At 39.8% G+C, this 20876-nt stretch overlaps 1 protein-coding gene across 3 annotated transcripts in view; it reads right to left on the bottom strand.

Annotated features, from left to right (window-relative positions):
- Positions 1-103: 103 nt before the first annotated feature.
- The window catches only part of LOC308138517 (uncharacterized protein), a 109331-nt gene continuing 88558 nt past the window's right edge, over positions 104-20876 (bottom strand). For 2 of the 3 annotated variants that reach the window (XM_080507659.1, XM_080507660.1), the window contains 12 exons: positions 20396-20422; positions 19166-19219; positions 18317-18361; positions 17936-17980; positions 17776-17838; positions 17321-17356; positions 15668-15712; positions 14723-14866; positions 13638-13704; positions 13377-13514; positions 9389-9466; positions 104-3679 (listed from right to left, as the gene is read on the bottom strand). In XM_080507659.1, coding sequence (XP_080363785.1) covers positions 3582-3679; positions 9389-9466; positions 13377-13514; positions 13638-13704; positions 14723-14866; positions 15668-15712; positions 17321-17356; positions 17776-17838; positions 17936-17980; positions 18317-18361; positions 19166-19219; positions 20396-20422 — 840 coding nt within the window. In that variant the 3' untranslated portion in view covers positions 104-3581. Of the gene's footprint in view, positions 3680-9388; positions 9467-11986; positions 12438-13376; positions 13515-13637; positions 13705-14722; positions 14867-15667; positions 15713-17320; positions 17357-17775; positions 17839-17935; positions 17981-18316; positions 18362-19165; positions 19220-20395; positions 20423-20876 lie in introns of those variants that run through there. The other variant, XM_080507661.1, reaches the window with a different exon arrangement.

Raw genomic sequence — 20876 nt, 5'->3', positions numbered from 1 at the left:
CATTTATTGCACACAAGTAAGGCAGATGCCATTAATCAATGTAAATCAAGATGCTGCAAAGAAAAGTGTACGATACAACCTCTGAAATCTGGTTACACACACACACACACACACACACCCACACACACATTGGATCCATCACACATAAGTGCCCCTTTTCTTTACCAATACTTCAGCGAGCCAAATATAACCAATGTGAAACAAAAACAACAGCAAAATATGTGTCATTTACATACACATGAAGCTTTCAACTGCTTTGTGTATAAAAGGCAACAGTTGTTTTGATGTTGTATATTCCTTCCCACAATAGTGAATCATGTAGACATGTGGTAAACCAAGACTGAGGTAGATATTCAGCGAAACAAAGATTTTCAGAAAAAAATCTTAAAGCCACCCAGCACAACATGAGCTTATAAAGGCGCAGGGAGCAGTTGCAGTGAAAGCAGCAGGCAGACATTTTTAATCCAAAAGGACCATACTGGGAGGCTGATCCATATTCCCCCTCATTAAAAATTTACCGACAAGATTAGATTATGTGTGGCAACAAGATCAACTTACGTTACGATTAAAAAGAGCACTTCTTAAATATGTCAATGCATGAAAGTAGTTATTGTTTTAGGTGTCCCCCCCTGCATTTGCTAAAAGGTGTTTAAATGGAAAACAACTCTGTCCTTTGAATTCCGTTCCATCTGACATTTCCCATTTAGACTAACTAGATTTCTTCTGGTGGTGATGAGAACTGGCTCCAAATTTCCAGTGAAGTGAGCTGTGACATCAGCAGTCATTTCATGTCCTCCTTACTTATCAAAGTGTTTAGCTAAAACGAAGCCACAAACTGGTGTGCATTAATATCAATTCCAGCTAAATCCAATATATGGAGAGAGGCTCTCTCATCAGTGCACCCAAAAAGTTTAGATGGCATTAGTTTGCTGTCTCATCCGAACCTCGTCAAGGTCAGAGTTATTGTCTCTGATGGGAACCCATTAAACCAAATATGAAAATTAGTGTGATGAAAGGACAGAACCCAGAAGAAGGAGGAGACTTTATGTGGCCTATAAACCAAAGAACGATGGTTTGCCACGCACATTACAAGTGATGATAAAATAAAACACATGTCCAGCAGGGGGCTCTTTCAGCTCACAAATGAAGTCAGGAGCATGCATTCAACACCCATTTAAAACTAGACCCAGTCACACTGATCAAATTCAGCAGAGAAAAAGTAAAAACCAGCATACTATATATATATATATATATATATATATATATATATAAAGAGTTCTGCAGCTTCTGAGTGAGATGTGAGGTATGATTTACATGTGTCAGAGAAGCATAATGACTATGATATGAGACATGTAGTACAAAGAAAAGAAGTGTCAGTAAAGACCTTAAAGGATAAAATACAGATAGAAGTGACTTCTTGATGCCACAAAAAATTCAGATACACCCACAGAACTTCTCAAACATTAATCACAGCAGGACTCAAAAGTAACATTACGCCTTTGAGTCAAACTCTCATTAAACAGAACTCGAAATGAATGCAGAATACGCACACTCCAGGCCAATTACCTTCTTCTTTTGCATACAAAAGTTTAATGTTTTGGTTATCTTATAAATGAACACACTGTTAGACCTCAAACTTTTCAAACAGGGAAATAAATAAATGAATAAATGCAAAGACTGAATGTCCAAAACTTTTGTCATGCCAACCAACAGTTTGGAGACTGACAGACTGACTGAATTTTTGAGTTAACAAGATGCTAATTTTTCAATGCGTGTGTCTGCTTAATCCGTTAGGACCTGAGACAACATCTTTAGAGCAGGTCTGATGTGATTCCACCTTTAATCCACTATTCCTAAAGATTATGATGACACAAGTCTCTGAACACTTCCGCATCAAATTAGCAAAGTGTTCACACTGACCCTAAAAATTTGTAGCTGTTGCAGCAGATCCGAAAGGAAACATTTCTTTCCAGCTGGTTTAGGTAAGATTGACTCAACATATTTTTAGATTTAAAGGAAAATATGACCAAAAAAAAAAAAGATATATCCCAAAAATATTTATACTGAAGCAATAAGACACATTTAACCCAACTACACATAGAAAAACAGCCTTGGTCAGTGAGTGAAAAACCAAAATCTAGACCATAACAATGAAGTTCAAGTAGAAGATCATGTCTCATCAAAATAAAAAAATCTGAAAGTTGTAGTGTAGTAATCCGATTTCCTTTGTGTTGCAGAGAAACAAAAATATACATATGAATCGGAGGAATCATCATATACAACACTATGTAAACAAGATTAGTTATAAATCATTATGGACTCAAAGAATTCGTCACCATTTGCTGATATGAAAACATACGAGAAAACCTTGACAGTCACCATGACAACCTGCTGATCAAATTATACTATCAGGTCCCGTAACAAACCCCATTAGTCCGTAAATAATAATAAGAGCAAAAAAAATAAAAAATAACAATCACACATTTTCATATTAAATCAAAAGTGAAGGTAAAAGAACAGGTCACAGTGCACTCGCTGAACAATGACGTAAGTTAAAGTACATTCTATTTGTGTGGGGGGAAATAAAAAATCTGCCCTTGATGTGTGTAGTACAAATAGTTTCTGACAAACAATCTGAGAGTCTTTTGTGGGTTTTATGTTACGAAAGCTTTGGCAAACTTTACTGAAGAGGGTTGAGAACCAACACAAGACCATCAGAATATGGGGTGACACCTATGTATACCGTGAATGCTTTTAAAAATGATTATCCTACACAATATGTCATGAGGGTCAATCAAAATAAAATTGAGGATTGTAAATAATCCATAAATATATGAATTTTCTTGTCATGTTACTAAATCCATGCTACATTAAGCAGAGTAATTAGTACAATCTTTAAAATACATTCTTAAAGAACACATTTAGCATAAATAATTTCGATATCAGACACGTTGGTTGCACTTTGGTAGCATAAGGAGTTAAAAAAAATCAAACAGCTCGTCAAACCTACATATAAAACAAGTACATCCATTCAGGTAATCTCTTTCTTTCTTTCTTTCTTTCTAACACACACACGCACGCACACACACAAACACAACTACGAGATGTACCTTCGGTCAGCTCAATGGCTTATCTGAATAGGAACAGAAGAGTGCATAGACATGCCCATTAAAGTGGCAAACAAATAATTAAGATTGCAATTCAGACAGTGCTGAACTTGATTAAACAAAAAGTCATTTCATGGTTTTAAAAGACAAATTGAGAGTTGAGGAGGAATGCATTACATCACAGTAGGGGAAAAAGAAATAACTTACATAATGTTACAGTAAAAGGTTTTCAACTGCGTTCAGAACAAACCCAATAACCATCCCACAAAAAAAGAAAAGAAAAGAAAACCACAACCCCCAATATTTTTCAAATGTTACTCGAGAGTGAGAAAAAGAGGTCAGATATGAGTATGTCCAATAAATACAGAGCTCAGGAAGCCATCACATAGGATGAGGCTGTCCTCTCCCTGCAATGTGGCTGCGGCTCAGAGCTGTGCGGTTGTCTTCCAGTCAGCCTGAACTCCCATGTCAGGTTCAGAAGGATGGAAGACAGTCACTGCGGTCACAGTTCCCAGGTGTTCCACGGGGGCCTGGAAAGCCAGGAGGGCCCTCAGTTCCGATCCCAGGAGGACCTAAACAGACAAATAGTTATTATTAATTTCTGCACTGGCATGCAGTTTCTCATCCCGCACAAGATGTTTGTATTAGAGCTAAAACTGCTGATTCGGCACAAGCAACATGTTCCCTCTTATTATCACTTACAGTCATATACTATTGGGTCAAAGTTGCAAATCCTGTTTGTGAAAAGCTGCATACAGAAATTCAATCTGTGCAGAACAGTGCAAAAATGTTAAGGCAAGAGTTAAAAAAAAAAAAAAAAAGTACTTTCTTATCGTGCGATGCCATCAAGGAGGCGTCTGATTGGCTCTAAATTTATTCTGCACCAGGGAACAACAACCCCAAACATGCAGCCAATGTCAAGGCATATTATCTTCAGCATAAATAAGAACAAGAAGTCATGTAAGTGATGGTATGGCCCCAACGGAGCCCTCATCTCAACATCAAGGAGTCTGTCTGAGATTACATGAAGAGAAAGAAAGATTTGATCCAGCCTCCATCCACAGAAAATATGTTCTAAGTTCTGCAAGATGCCTGAAACAACAACCCTGCTGAACTCCTTCAAAAACAGTGTGAAGAAGAAATGATGCTGTTTTAAAGGCAAATAACTGCCGCAGAAGAAAAAAACAACAACCAGGACTTGTGTTTATCATCATCTATTAATTCACTTTGTATTACTTGAAGAAGAAAAACCCCAACCACAAACAAAAACAAAAACAAAAACAACCACAAACAAAAACAACAACAACGATGCCGCCGCCGCCGACAACAACAACAACAACAACAACAACAACAACAACAACAACAACAAAAGCTACTCATAGAGGAATCTGGAATTTGAAACTTTGGTTAATCTGATCACAAAACAGATTTCCATTTATTCTCAGTCCATTTCACATAAGCTGCAATTTTGAATTTCATTCACATACTGTGATGGATTTGAGGTTGAATTTACACAGGTGGATTGCACAGTGCAGTGTGTTGAGAGGCACGGATGTATGACAGCAGTTCTATGCAGTGGTTTCTACAGAATCAGAGCTGCTGTCGTTGCAGTGACGCCACAGGAAGATCACCAGCATCCAATGCTGGTGATCTTCAGAGATTCCTTCAGATTCTCTGAATTACTTACCAGGTATTTTTGTGTTCCTCCATGTTCCATCTACATACTTGATATTATTGGAGGGTCTAAATTTGCCTGTTATTGTTGATGAAAGTCTGTCTGTCTCTCTGTGTTTCCCGCAGGGTGAGACCATCTCCAGTGGCCAACAACCCTGAAAAGATTGATACATGGCTAGTCTAGATCTGTTTATTATGTTTTTTTTTTTTTTTATATTCTCTAGTCATGTTCTGGGTCTGTTTCATGCTGTGGCTCCTTGCATTTCAGATCTCATTAATTTGGTCTGGTGTCCAATTGTCATTCTGTCAGGTTCCATTTGTTATGTTCCCTCCTTCACCCTTACCTGATCTTGCCTGGTTTTTGACCCTTGTATGTTTACAATGAGTGAATATTGTTGGTAAAATGTCTGACTTTTGACATCTGGTATGTTATCCATGGATCATTATGAACAAAACTTGATTTACAAATCATTACATCTTAATTTATGTGCATGTCATGCATTTAGTAGGATTATGACTACAACATGTAGCATCCAATGTCTGAATATACTGCAAGGGACTTTGTGAAAGCTGGAAAAGCATTCACAATCAAGTACACTCGTTTATAATTTATCTATCGTTTAGTTCCAGCGTAAACCTTGCAAAGGAGAGAAAATGAACACTTCCACTAACATGATGAAGTCACCTTGGCAGATGAGCCAGTAGTACCTCATGTTACTTAGCAACCACCTGCTGAAGTGGCAGAGCTGTCCACATAGCTTTGTGGTCTTGTATATACAGTTCACACCACAAACACAGCACCCAATGATTGCACCTTATTTCGAATGGATCTGGATAAGACTATTACATAAATCCTCCACTCTCATCCAGCCACCCAAGTGTCCATTACATCAGTCGACGGGTCATAGCTCAGGGGAAGCTGACCTCATCTACAGTTTTTTTCAAAGGGAATTGCAGGTACTGCCTCATCTATGAAAACACGACTTGACCTTTCCACCACTAACACATCCATATGCTCCTTAAGCACACACATGCACGCACGCACGCACGCAGCATCCACAGTACTGCAGCACTTTGGGCTGGCAAAAGTAAGAAAAGGTGTTAAAAAAAACACTCATTGCAAGTGTTTGCTTTTCTTCTCAGGCTGTTAAATATGTGTGTTCAGGCAGCAAGTTTAAGTGTTCGCAGCTTAGCTTGACTCTGCTAATTAACTACAGTGCAGAACAAATTCACTGCACACAGGCACGACTTAGCCATGGCACTATCCGGTCTAATTACCATCGGGCACAAAGAGGACAAGAACAGCGATTTGACACTATGGTCACTTGACACATAAGTAACTTGTGCTTGTATCACCAAGCTATATTGACAAAGGACGTTAAAGGTAAAATACACAGTCAAGTAACTCTCCCGTGACTCATGCATCCAGGTCTCCATCAGTCAAGAGGAACCAGCTCATTGTAAATGCCAAGTGTAAAAGCTATATTGTATTATCAGGCTTCAAGTGCAAAAAGTAAACTCGAGCAGTGGGAAGCTAAATTCACAACCGTTTCTTCAACAAGTACTTTCCAACTCCTTCCTTGAAGGGACTACATCTTGACTCAAATCCCCACCAATAGCACCATGGTGTCTTCCAATGTTCTTGAGTGGTGATGTCTTTTAACGGCTGCTATTTATACTCTCCAGAGGAGCTACGTTGGCCCCAAACATGCATTATGCACACAGCTAGATAGGCTGACTGACTTCAGGTTCAGTGACAAACTCCTACTGCCACAGGCTGGAAGTTGCAAAGTAATCCCCTTCTCATCTTCCATCGTGATATAGCGGGTTTTTTTTTTTTTCATTCACATGTGGGAGGAACGTGCTGATAACCTGGGGGAGGGAGGGCTTTTTCTTTGCGGCAACACCAAGCAGGGATTTCACTTTACAGGATGCATGTCAGTTTCTGCTGCAGTGGTTGTTTGTCCACTATCAGGGTACCATTTGTATCACAGCAGCTCCAGGTTTGAGAAAACATAAAGCAATCTGGGATCCGTGTTTATTTCAAACATGCTGAGACACCAAATGAATCCTAAAATAGAATTTAAGGTCTGAGACTCCACACAGCACCAGTACATTTCCTCACTTTTTGGGAACAGGTAGGAGAGCTTGAGAAATGGCAGCAGATGTGAAGGAATAAGGGCTGTGAGAGCTGTGTTGGGTCATTCTGTGAAAAAAACACGATAACAGGGATAAGGACTCACCTGATTTAATGTGTTATATTTATACAGGGAAAACAATCTATTCTAGTCTTTTCAGTCAGGAGTGAGAGCTTGTCATAGCACAGACACAGATCTGGCCGAAGTTACTAATGATCTCATGACCTCAGACAAAGGACTCATCTCTGTTCTTGGGACTGGAGCATATCATTGGGATTAAAGAAAGAGCACGAAACTCGTTTCTATTATATTTATCAGGCAGATCCTCCTTTATTTATGTTAACAATGACTCTTTAGCTAAGTTAAACATGGAGTTCCACAGGGTTCTGTCTTAGGGCATGTACTTTAAGATTATGCATTCTTTGCGTAGGGATTAGGAAACTATGCATTACCTGTGATTGTTATGCATCAGATACACAAATGTATCCATTAAAACCACTTCATATTGATCAACTTGTCAAACTTGAAACTTGAAACCTCCCTACCAGAATCATGGTTTGCATCCTTCCCCACAATCCACTGTTACTTGTATCTCTCTGGTACTGTCCTATCCTGTTCCGTCTTTCTATCCACTAACCCCAACCAGACGAGCAGAAAGCTGTTCTCTCTGAGCATGATTCAGGAAAGGTTTTTTTTGTCCTGTTAAAAGGGATCTTTTCCATTCCACTATCGAATATGCTTGCTCATGTGGAATAGTTGGGTTTTTCTCTATAAAAGTGCCTTGAGATGACTGTGTTGAATTTGACGCTATACAAATATAATGAAATTGAATAAATATTTAAAAGAAAATTGTTCCATTTTACTTCTCTGTTGTTTGTAGTTTTTATGCAGTTAGGCAAAAGTAATTTTGATGTTAAAATTTGTGCCTGCTTGGGCCACCTCTGGCATTGTCGGGGTGGGGACGATCTGGGCCCTGGTGACAATTTCTCATTTTTGCTTCCATGACTCTACAGCTTCTGTTGGGACACATCTGAGAGAACTGATGGATCCCACCAGAAGGAGGTGTTTCACTCTTCTAACACTACAGTTTGATAAAGCCCATGGTTTGTATAATTTTAAAACATGTACTCTACTGGAAAACCTTTGATAAACAATTTCCACATTTCTGATGATACCTTCCAGTCTATGGTAAAAGTGGTGTTTGAATGAGCACAGCAAACGTCCACTACAGTCTAAAATTCCATTCCCTTTCTCATTTTGAGATTAAGATTTAAAGCTGTGTTCATTTTTCTTTTTCGGCTAGTGGCAAGGAGCGTGACGAGCTGTAAACACAACACTGACATATTGTTCCAGATAAAAGAGCAATAATAATTTGTTATTGGGTTGGAAGAATAAAATAGGTTTATGTTAAATACACTTGCCTGCTGTGGCAAGAAACAGAGATGAGAGACGTGCTTGTGTACAAAGAATGAAACCTAAATGGGGAGCTATAAGACTCTTAAATGCTGCTTTTTCCTATAAACCTAGGCTTTGGGTGATACTTTTAGAACTCCATTACTATTGATGAATGGTTTCCCTGAAGACATTTCATGTTGATACAAAATAATGACTGCTGCAAGCTATATGCAACAAAAGGTCATGCAACATAACCCTGAACTCTGACAATTAAACCCTCCTTTGTCTAAATTTATAACAATTCTGTAAAGAAATGATTTGTGTTTTTTCTTTCGAGCAGATGCTAAATGAAGTAGAAATTTTTGCTTTGAATATGACAAATTGTTCAATGTATATGAATTGAGATATGAAGGAAACTAGTAAAATTAGTCTCCTAGACAAGACATAGCATATTTACTATAGTTCCTGATGAGTGCAGAATAAGTTTGGAAATTTGCAAATGTAGGTGTTAAAGGTCCCTGCTTTATACTGCTGCCTCCGTGACCCGGCCCCAGATAAGCGGCAGATAATGGATGGATTGATGAAGGTGTTAAAGGTTTAATTCTGGATCATATCAGTAATATGATTGCAATTTAATTTATAAGGATATATATATAATATATATATAACTACATACAAGTTCCCTCCGGTTTTAGAGCAATGGGGTGTGAACACCTTTTACACAACCTTTTGTATGTCGCAGTGAACTTCTGTCGACCGATGCTGGCAAAAACCTGGAGTTCATCAGGCCATACACATTCTGCTTGTTGTCACAAGCTCATGTCAATGTCGATTTGATGCTGATGTAATATTGCTTGTGAAACGAAAAGCTAATTTTCACTGCAGCATCACTGTTTATCTTACTAAAACAATCCACACTGCACAAATTTGAAATGAACCAACAGATTCAGTTTTATTTACTGCCGATGACCAACACTTTTTGGCTCTCTTTCTGTCAAACACTTGGTCAAACTTGCTGTTGTTTACATAAAATTAGGTATTTAATCTGGAATGTTTTAAGTGTGGCGTTTATACCTGGGGGCCCCATGGGTCCTGGATCTCCTGGTAACCCCAGTCCGAGCTGGCCTCGTTCTCCTTTCTGGCCTCTGTATCCTGAGGGAGACACGCACACACGCACACGCACACACACACACACACACACACACACACACACACACACACACACACACACACACACACACACACACACACACACACACACACACACACACACACACACACACACACACACACACACAAACACAGTGAGTGTTGAGTAATACAGAGGGGTGCTGTTTACAAACTCTGCAGTACCGTTAGTAATATTAGTAAAAATGCCATGACATGGTGAAACCCAAGGAGTGTCAAGACAAGGACACACTCCTGTAACCTTCAGATCTGTCCAGGGACTCAAACAAAGCAGCTCATTGACAATATAAACATCACCTCCATGACAACAATGTCAGACATCATGTCTGCTCTTATTTTGAGGAAAAGCAGTTTCAGTATGTGATGGAGAAAAAGCCATCTCTGTATTCCTGGTTTCAGTTCCGATTCTTCGAACAATAAAAGACGTACTGACATCCTGTCAAAATAGAGATCATCAAACAAGCCATCTGCACGTTAGCATTTGAAGGAAGAGGCATCGCGGACTTGTACAGCTTTCTGTCAACAACAGGGCCACAAGCATGTATCTTTGAAGATTTCAAAACAGCGCGAGGAGGGTTTTTCAGATGGAGGTCAGAAATATGGGTTGCCGAAGGAATTCAGGAGTGATAAGACGAGCCTAATCAAAGGTGGACCGGAGAGAGGTCGATCGTATAGAAAACAAACAGATGCAGAAAACAATTACAGTATTCATGACAAGTATGCACTGACGCTCATGTTATTTACAGCCTCTTCTGTGAAGGAGGCTAGGTGTGACATGATTACCTCTAAGAAAAACAAACAAGCAGTGATTAACACAAGCACATGCTTAGTCAGACAGAGATGGGCGATGAGTGAAACAAATATCAAAGTGCTTGCACAATTCTTCAAGTTAAATCTGCTAGTGTGTTGCTTATGACAGTGTGCACACAATCAGAACATTCTACGGCATGCGGAGCCAGTGAGTCTTTTCAACAGCAACGTCACCAAGTGCAAATCTGAGGGGCTGCGAGAATTTTTCCCCATGAGGCACTTAAAGTAATGGAGTCTCACAACCAGCAGTTGCATGGAGTGCATCAGAAACATTGACAGGGGTATCAAGCATAGCACCGCCTGGCCCAAAGGGGAAACGCTTCATTGCTTACATGTCAGGAAAAATCTCAGGAAAAAAAGCCTTATGAATGTTCCAAAACTGAATCGCAAAGAAAGAGGGGCTATCCACACATTGCCACAATAATGAGACTTCTTTCAACACTCACAGAGCCTTGGGCATTCATTCAGGGAGGAGACGTTCTATGGAGAAAAAAGCACTGTACCTTAAGCAAAAAAAATACCGAATAGCACACAGGGCAAAAAACTTGGGTGGCAGACTGGATTGGCACCATCTGATAAATCGTGAATGTCATACGGTGTACTTGGTTGAAAACAAATCGTTTTCAGGGGCACTAATGGACAAAGTACGTTTGCTAAAATGATATCGCTCAAGAGTGCCCATGCGTGATTGATAGTACTGCAGTGCTGCACCTGTTGTACACTGTTGTAAAGATTCTTAACAGTAACACCTATGGATTCACACTATGGCTTATAAAAAAAAAAACCACTTTGCTTTAGGCAGCTGCTCCATTAAGTAGTCTGGGATATTTACTGATTTTTTTTTTTTTCATGGTACACAGTCGAAAGCAGGATAGCTCAAAACAGAATTTACAGCCAGTTATAATTAAAGACATTTTGTTCTAGTCACTGCTAATAAATATACAGAGTACACAACAATGCAAAATAAAAAAAATGAAGGTTAAGCCAACAAAATGTAGAATTTATGGGAATATGCACTTAAATACAAGGAATTTCATCAGAAGAAGATTTCATTAGGGCCTCAAAAGTAAAAGATGAATAGAATGATAAATGAGCACTCAATTACAACAAAGGAAAAAATAAAAGAAATGATTCTCTTTGACATGAGTCCTTTTGGGCCTTGTTGGACAACTTCAGACTTCCACCCAAGTGAGATCAAACCATGAGGAAAAAAAAAGAGAGAGCATGAACAGAGGGGTTATTTTTCTCCATAAACAATTCATTTTGGCATATTGGAGAAGGAGTCAAATTGGATATTCCAGAGGAGCACAGTCTGCAGCCGAGGATGACGAGAAATAATGAGGAAATATTACCCAAAACTCTCACCAGCTGAGTGGAGGCACAAGTCAACAAAGGAAAAAAATTAAGAAGTTTGTGATTTTTTATTTTTTTTTATTTATCAAGGGAAATAACTTTCCTCTTTACGTTCAATAAATATTTATTGCAAAGCTGCATTAAAAAGTACCTATAAAACACTTGTTTGAAGCATAAAAAATGAAACAGGCCAAAAGAAAATCCAAGACATGTGCAATGCAAATTGCATTAACACGGCACAAACATTTCTAGTTGAGTAGTTTCCTACTTTAACTACATTATTCATGAATGAGAGCAGCATATTATAGCAGAGGGTTAAAATGTAAATGGTCTTCAATGATGTGAGGTAGATACAAAGCTCAAAGAGAAAGGCCGATGCTGTGGTGTTTCATTCTGCACCAACACATAAAACACTCCTCTTCAAAAGTTAAGACACCAAAGTTCTGCTGCGGACACAATACAAATCTAAGCAAGTCCGAGGTACAAAGCCTGACCACAAACCATTAGTGTTGTATGAGCAGTCAGAGAGTTGCATTAGTTTGATAAAGAACGTCCAACCTCTTCCCTGACTATGCTCAGTTTGTATTTTAGAAGCTTTCTTTTCTTGAGTGAGGTATCAATACTGGGGCTCTTTCCTGTCCACATTGATAACACTTTCTCTTATTCACAGCCAATTCTTCGTTTGTCTTCATATTTCCCAGAGAGCCGCTGTGCACCGCACTCTTGGCCTTTCCTCAGCTTCCCGCCCCTCAGTCTGCATTGATATATGGGTCTATGCAAGAGAAAAATACCCATGAATCCCTGCAAAAACGTACGTGACAGCCCGACCCTCAATAAAGCCAATCATTAGTATTTATTGTCAGTTGTGCACATCAGAAACATCACGAGGGTTCACATGAAAAATCAACAAAAAGCCTCAGTTATCCAACACATCCCCCTTTTGTAAATATTAGATTACATGTATAATAAGGTCAGCACAGTGTGGTAATTCGACTAAATTGTATATTTAATGCAGTGATTTTCAGTGTGTGTGTGTGTGTTTGTGTGTGTGTGTATGTGTGTGGGTGCTCAGTGAGGTTCAGCAGGGAGTGGATTACGAGGGGAAATCTAGAGTAAGGAGGATATCTTTCTCAAAAATCTAAATTAATTTTGTCTTTTGTTGAGAAAAGAAATAATGATAAAAATAAATATGTATAACTAGTTATTATTTTAAAGACACAATAATAGAACAATAATAGAACTACATATTGTAAATGTAAGTATACAAGAGGGACAATTAAAAAATTTGCAAAAGACAAAACAATAAATGTAACATTTACAGATTACATGTGAGGACTTACTTCATATTTCAACTAAATGTTTTGAAGTTATTTTTAGTGCCTGTGGATGCCAAGAGCCAAAAGCCATTATCAATAAAGTCTTACAGCATTCAACCAAATCTGACTGCTTGGCATGAGACAAAGCAACAAGGAGGGGGGGGGGGGGGAGGGACTTTGAAGACCTTTGAGTAAATGCATCAATAATGCATACACATCTGGTGTACACACATGTACAAACATAAATACAGTTAAAGTGGATTACAACAGGTTAATGGTGTTACACCAGAATGTTATAGTGATAAATATGTCATTTCTTCTTCATATTTTAACAGGCATTTTTAGTTTTTACTGAGATGATGTTTACACGTCAGCATATCAACCTGAGCTCCTACCTTGAGGTCCAGGAGGTCCAGGGGAGCCTGGCGAGCCTGGTAATCCATTCTGACCAGGAGGCCCTGGAGGCCCTTGCATCTGTTGAGCCAAGATGCCTGCTGGGGTCTTCTGTAGCATGGCACCACTCGATAGTTTCTCTGAGAGAAGAGAAAAATAAAACAAAAATGGACACATGGAGATTGCTAAGGAGTAATACACAGTGGGAGCAAACATATACAGATGGACAATAGCATGGTATCACAATGTGGAACAGTTTGTACCTTCAAAAATCCTCAAAACTTCATTTCGGATAAACTGTCTGAGTTCCTCTGTGAAGCTGGGATCATCCTGTTTATGGAGAGGATAATACAGTATTCACTGAAGCACAGGCAGCACAAGAATGAAAGAAAATGCAATTAGGCCACAACAGGAAGAAACAGCACAGAAGATCCTGTGAAGATGATAGTTATCTCGGCATGGAAATTAAGTAGATATCTGACATGTATCTCATCTCAAAAATGTCTTCTAGACATTTGCATTTATCCGGACATATTAAAAACAAATCCAGGGAAAATATATTACCTTGCAAATTCATTTTAATGCTCTTTTGTATTTTCTTGATGAAATCCCACCTTGCATTGCAGTTTAATCTAGCAGCTGCATGCAAACACTGGACAAAAACAGATTGAGCTTTGGAAATGAAAAATGTGGATGATGTAACTTTAAAGTGGTGTTTCTTAATGCCCATTTGATTTCTGATGCATGATGTGCCATTGCATATTCAGCTGCGTTCACCTCCAAATGTATGGTCCGGCAAAATAACAATCGGTTGATCTTCAAAATAATATGGTAGCATATTTATGTCACGTGCCATGTGAACCTTTCCAAACTGATTCACTAACAAGAGCAAACAATAGTAGCCTTGGACCTTGAATCTATCTATCTTGTATTCAAAACTGTTTCTCATCTATGTGAATGTTATATAACCACTGTGGCTCTGTACAGTAAGTGTAAAACGTCTGTGACAGATGGAGGTGTTTTCGCTGCTCTGCAGAGCTTTAGGCACGCCCACATATCTCTGTCTTTCTTTCTGTTTCCGTCTCTGCCTCCCTCTCTGACCTTCTGTTGCGCCTAGATGATCAGGAGTGGGAAGCGTTGAGCAGAAAGAGAACAGCAAGCTCCCTTGCACAGACGTGTTTGATGTTTCATGCAGGAAGCTGGAGCTACAATATTTTATATACAGTGAAGAGAGAGACTGAACTAGTTCCAAATGCTGAGGAAGCAAGCTGGTTGATCAGGCCTTCAATTATCTGGGACAACATTGTTTTTATTTTCAATCACACACCTCCACAAATTTCCAACTTACCAAAAGCCTGACGGCACCCAACTTGCCTGGAGGGCCAGCATCACCTTTTTCCCCTGGAGGTCCAATCGGTCCATCTGGACCAGCGTTTCCTATGCGACCCCTCTCACCCTGAACACCCCTTTCTCCAGGAATTCCTGGATCACCCTGCAATAAATGTGGCAAGATATGTATCTCAGCTGCTGTGTAAGTAAAGGCTGAGATGAAGTTTCACAGTAAAATTGAATAAATAAATAAATAAATAAATAAAATAGAATAGATCTAAACGAGAACACTTGGTTCATCTTGTTTACAGACATCATCCCAATTGAATGGCCAATAGTACTTTGGGAAAATACGGTATAATAAAGATGTTATTTAACTAAAGGCAAAGGCCCTGCTCTTAGTTTCATGCTTATCTACATTGCTTCTGTTATAATTATTATGGCCACAAGAGGTCGCCGCACGTCTTCCCCTCTGGCAATTTCACTCTACAACCCAAGATAAATGGGACTGATAAAAAATGAAACTGGTTCTTTATTTGGGCTGACAGCATTCCCAAGCTCATCCACACTGGCACACACTGCAGCTCTGTGGCTACAATTTTAGAGGGTTAACTGTATCACTTAACATGCTGTGCGCAATCATCTATTTCTCTTAATGTGTCCAGTCAGTCACCTGTCCTGGGGTTCTGTTGTCAGCACAAAACTAAAAGCCTCATTTTGCATCCTCTATTACCAGCATTTGCCATAGATTACTGCACAACTGTGACAGAGCTCCTGAAAATACAATGGAAAACTGTGCCGGGCGTTAAATGCCTTTATCTAGTGCTTATGTGCTTGTGGGGATTAGTCATATTTGTGCTGAAGAGACAACTTTCATTATTATTCATCAAAAGCTCTCTTTTGCATCATATTTTGAGTCATAAAACAGCTTTTTGTTTTAATAACATCGAGTGATGCTACTTACACGCTCTCCCTTGGATCCTCTATCACCTGCTCTGCCAGAATCTCCCTGAAACACACGCACGCACGCACGCACGCACGCACGCACGCACGCACGCACGCACACACACACACACGCACACACACACACACACACACACACACACACACACACGCACACACACACAATTTGGATCTTTATTGTGAGAAGCAGGGAAATAACAAACATATGAACAACCATTATATGCACTGAAAGTAAAACCTTTCACTCAGTTCAGACAGCGTAAGGATTTTTTCGTAGCATGCAGGGTCATACATCAATACACAGTATAATTTAAAGATGCACTTGTGATGGGTTGAACTCTGTTAAGTCCACCATGTTTACTCTGACATTTGCTGGAGATACTGTTCTGCAGCCTAAAGAAAAAACTGAGCAAGCTTTTTCTGAATAATTTGACTTTGAGAAATGTGCACTTTTGAGATGACTGTGCATTGATTGCTTCCTACTCAGCTCAGGTGTATCACTTGTATAATGTCTCCCCGTAGTGCATAGTGTTTCACCTTCTGCAATGTCATGGATCCTCTGCATCACTCCTGTTTAGTTTGACAATTGTCTGCTTTCCCACATGCTCTCTGTACTGTACAGAGGAGTTGGGAGAAAATACCTGTCTCTTGCTTCATGTCACAACATCTTGTGTCTTCCGATCTCTCCCTGTCACTCCTCATTGCTTCCCTTTACTCTGCTCGCAGCAATACCTCCGGGAGCATCTTTGTATCAATTTCCTTCTGGATTACAGGAGCCATGCAAAAGGCAATCTGGCATGATGTGGTTTTAAAGCGGGCATTGCTTTGTGATGCTGTTCTCTCCTGCCTGCTTTAATCTGAAGTACTCTGTATTCCCCACTGCTTGATGGGAGGCTTAAATCTATCATCTTGCCCACTGAAATGTGCCTCCCTGAGCATTACATTAAACCTCAAAGTAGTTTGCAAGAAATTTGGGTAGAGGAGGGAAGCTGCCTGCTAGGTGGCACTGTTGCCCTTCTAAACATCCAGGCTCAATGTTGCGAGGCTCTGCGTAATGCTGAGATTATGGAGGAAGAATACTAACTAATCGGGAAAAAAACTAAACAATAAAGTGTCAGGGCTGTCATTAATGTGGAGGGTGCAGAAAATGTGTGAATCAGAGCAAAACTGTAATAATCAGAGTCAATGCAGTTTAGATAATAGATCAGGTAATGTGTTGGGAATGGCTATTCATGCAGACCCAGTCTGCATCCTGTGAGACAATTTTGTGTCATTAAGTCTTGAATATTGTAGAATATACTACTACTGCTACTCTCTACTATTATTAATGTCAATTTCAACCAGGTTTAGTGTTGAGAAAAATCCATAATTAATTTTAAGTGTCTACTGCCCTCTATTATAAACGTTTAATCATTGCCTGGAAATATTAACAATATAATTAGGTTAAAAAAGACTAAAAGTCAACAAAGCCTTAAATCTGCAGGATTCCATTTAGTTTTTATCATTAAAATCTCAAATATGCAAATAGGTTTAATGCAGTCAGCATGCTGTAGCTGGAGGGGGAGGATAAAAATCTGCTGTGCCATCTTTCTGTAGCTTGGCTGATGTAAAGCACTTTCTATAAGGGGATTTGCAACATGTTCACTCAACTCACCTTGTATCCAGGAGTCCCATCTTTTCCCGGTCTCCCCTGCTCAAGGAGCGCAACACAAACAAAGACATTTTGTATCAGCTCCCACCTTCGATTCGATCAGCACCGTTGCACTCCTAGTAATCTCCACAGTTAATGAGATATCTCAACCAAGGGATAATGATGCTGATTGCTGTGCGAACACTGTTTCATTGTGCGCTTACAGGGAAAATTACAGAAACCATCTCTGATGGTAATTACGCAGAGAAATGCAATCATCTACAGGACAAGTGGTTGTTCTAACATACGTATTTTATCATATTGTCCTTGAATTATGTTTCTTTTCTCATGCTGGTACGAAGCAACAGTGTGGTATTCAAAGCTCTATTTGTAGCTCGGACATTACTGGAAGGTGCTCTGGCAACATCTAGTCATGATTAGAGAGAAGAAGAGCGACAGAACTCATGTAGCATCCTTACAGCAACACCTTGGGGTCCCTCGGGTCCAGGGAATCCTGTCTCTCCAAGCGGCCCTCTCTCACCCTGTCACAGAACAGAGACAGCCAATGTGTCAGGCGGCGGTGACAAAGCAATGACATATGGATTGACAGCTCAAAGAGAGTGAGAGGCTGCGGCTCACCGGCTCTCCTGGGATCCCTGGCTCTCCATAAGGGCCGGGTTTCCCCTGTCAATCACAAACATAGGAGCAGAACCGACTGTGTATGACAGATCCTCAATAGTCTCATATCTATGGCACCTCTGCACCCGTCCATGTAGACTATAGCCACTAGCCTCCTATAGGTAACGGAAATCCACAAAACAGACTGCAGGTTTCTGGATTGAAGTAATGCAGTGTTGTGGAACTTGTGCTGTGAAAGCTGCTACTCGGTGTACTTAAGGAAACAACATTGGCTTTTTTTTTCTTTTCTTTTTTTTTTACCCAGCAGCAGGCTTAAACAACACACATTGATCAGGGAGAAGTATAACGTTAAGTAATTGAAAAAAAACCCATCATACTCACTAGAGGACCTGGTGTCCCAGGTGCACCGGAAAAACCAATATCACCCTGAAAACACAAGACGTATCAGCTACATGACATGCACACACAGGAAACAATAAGTCACTGTCATCTCACGCAGGCACAGAGAGAGTGATCTGAGAAACAGACTAAATCTGGGTGTAATCAATGCAGCTGTACTGTGTGAACAAAATCAACGTAAAGCAGGTGAAACAGTTAAAAACACTTTAAATCTCTCCTCAGAAAAATCACACATACAGATTTATTATCATTCCTTAAGAACTGGGGCCGTCTTCATATTTCAGCAGCAAACACTTTGCATATGTCAAATGTTTGACAGTATTCCCCGAAAGGATAAATTACTCTGGATGTGACAGAAACTGAAATATCCCACCCCCTCCACACTTCCACACAACATCCACTCGCACCCTGCCAATCAGGGGAAACTTTTTCACATGCTGGAAGTTGTAAAAAGTTGTATTCATGGCTGTTTCTTTCTTTAAGAAAAATGCTTTCATGAGTTCATTGTGCAAGTTGTTAAGAAGAAATACAGATGACTATGACTTTGGCTTTGATTTACCGAACATAAGGTCCATTAAATTCAAAAATGCCTTTGGTTAAAAAGAAAATTGCTTAATTCTATGGACAATACTTCGGTTGACCCATAGCTTCAATATGAATCAGCTGTGTAACCTTGACAGTGACAAATATTTCCTGCAAAAAACTAACTTTAGGAAAAAAGGTATTATATGTTAAAACTGGAATGTTGTACAAACAACGCCTCTTTCCCCACTTTGCAATCAGGATGTAGTGAGAATGGGAACTTTCTGAGTGCTGACACTTGTTGCATACCTTGGCACCAGGTAACCCTTCAAGCCCAGGTAATCCCATGGTGCCTGGGTCCCCCTGTGAGAAAAACAAAATATACCACTTGTTGTGTTAAGATGAAAAAGCCATTCCTCATATAAACTAAGGGTTCTTAGCTCCTTCTAAGTAAAACTGGCAGGATGATTTTTTTGGCCTGACTCTCCAATAGGAGCTATTGGAAGGCAACAGGTATCATTATGAGATCGTCATTAATCATCACCCATTAATAAGCAAATATAGATCCCAGTCACATGAAAGCAAGTAAATTATATCTGTCTAGAGGCAAGATTTTACACACCTCGTTTCCTCCTCATGATAATGTTGGTCATGTATTGATACAACTCATACTGTGTCAATATAACAAGAAACCTCAGAGGACAAGAATTCAACATATCTGTGACACATGCTGTCACACCTGGCTGTCTGTTCTGTTCCATGAAAAAACCCAACAAAAACAACAACAAAAACAACTCTCTGATGATCACAATCAGAAATGCTTTGTGCACTAAAAATAGACACCCACTGCTGGGGCTCAAAGAAGTGATAGCCTCTATACACCTCATCTTGCTCAAATTGCCATGGAGAAATATCATTACACAGAACAGAGGGGCAACCGTTGCTGACATAGACGGATTGTCCAGGTAATTGTCACACATGTAGATTGTCATGAATAAGCTATTGAGGGTAAGGGGAGAGTGGGCCAGCCAGAGGATCAGCTGTGAGACAGATTGGGGCAATTCCACCGCAGCAGTGAGACCGCTCCCACAATTTATTAAAATGTCAAATTAACATCCTGGTGAAAAATCACTGTGCAACAAAACAATAAAAAAAGCAATTGGCCTTGTGAGAATAAAGGATTCAAGATGACCGCAGGAACGTCAAGTTGTTGCCACGTTTCCGTGAATCGTTTTCAGGTGTCAGTGTGTAGGGGTGGAGGGAGCAGGTTTGTCGGTTCCCACTGGCAAGACAACTTAGTACAAAGGTTTCATATTTGTCGGAGACATGATCATGTTTTTCACGGCATGTTGGAGCTCGACTGAGAGTGGTTAAGTGCACAGGCTTGAGGGTGTATTGACTTATGTTGTGGAGTAGAAAACAACAGACGTAACGATAAAAAGCAACTCTGGCAACTCTGGCTTATCTGTTTGTGCGCGCAGCACGTAAATAGACAAGTGCTTGGAAAAATATAGCCCAGAATGAAAAGCTTCAACTCACGGCCAGTCCTTCATCTCCTTTGGGGCCCTTAAAAGAGGGGGAAAAAGGACAGATTACACCTATGAATGAGACAATTGCCACCATAAAAAGCATGAATACAATCTGAAATGACATGCGGCTGCAGTATGTTAGTGTCATTAAAATTTATATTATTCATTATAGCTAGTCTTTTCTCAAACAGTTCCTGTCTTTAAATCATGTTAACGCTTTGAAATGACCAGGATCATAAAATCCGGTGCGGTTATCACATCGGTTTTACAAACACTGGCCATGTGTTTATAAAAGTCCACGATAGCAATTTTCCCCACTCAGAAAAGAAAAACAAAACAAGAAGTTATTGATAAACTGGGTCCCTTGTTCCTTTTTACACTGATGAAGATGCTCTCTTATTGATTGCTCCAGTGGAGCTGCTGCACTATGATGGATGCAGTATGGTAAGAAGCATTTTCACCATGGTTCATGTGAAGCGTGCGCCCAGGAT

The sequence above is a fragment of the Blennius ocellaris genome (assembly GCF_963422515.1).
Source record: "Blennius ocellaris genome assembly, chromosome: 13".
Lineage (NCBI taxonomy): Eukaryota > Metazoa > Chordata > Actinopteri > Blenniiformes > Blenniidae > Blennius > Blennius ocellaris.
This window is presented reverse-complemented; position numbering and strand designations above follow the sequence as displayed.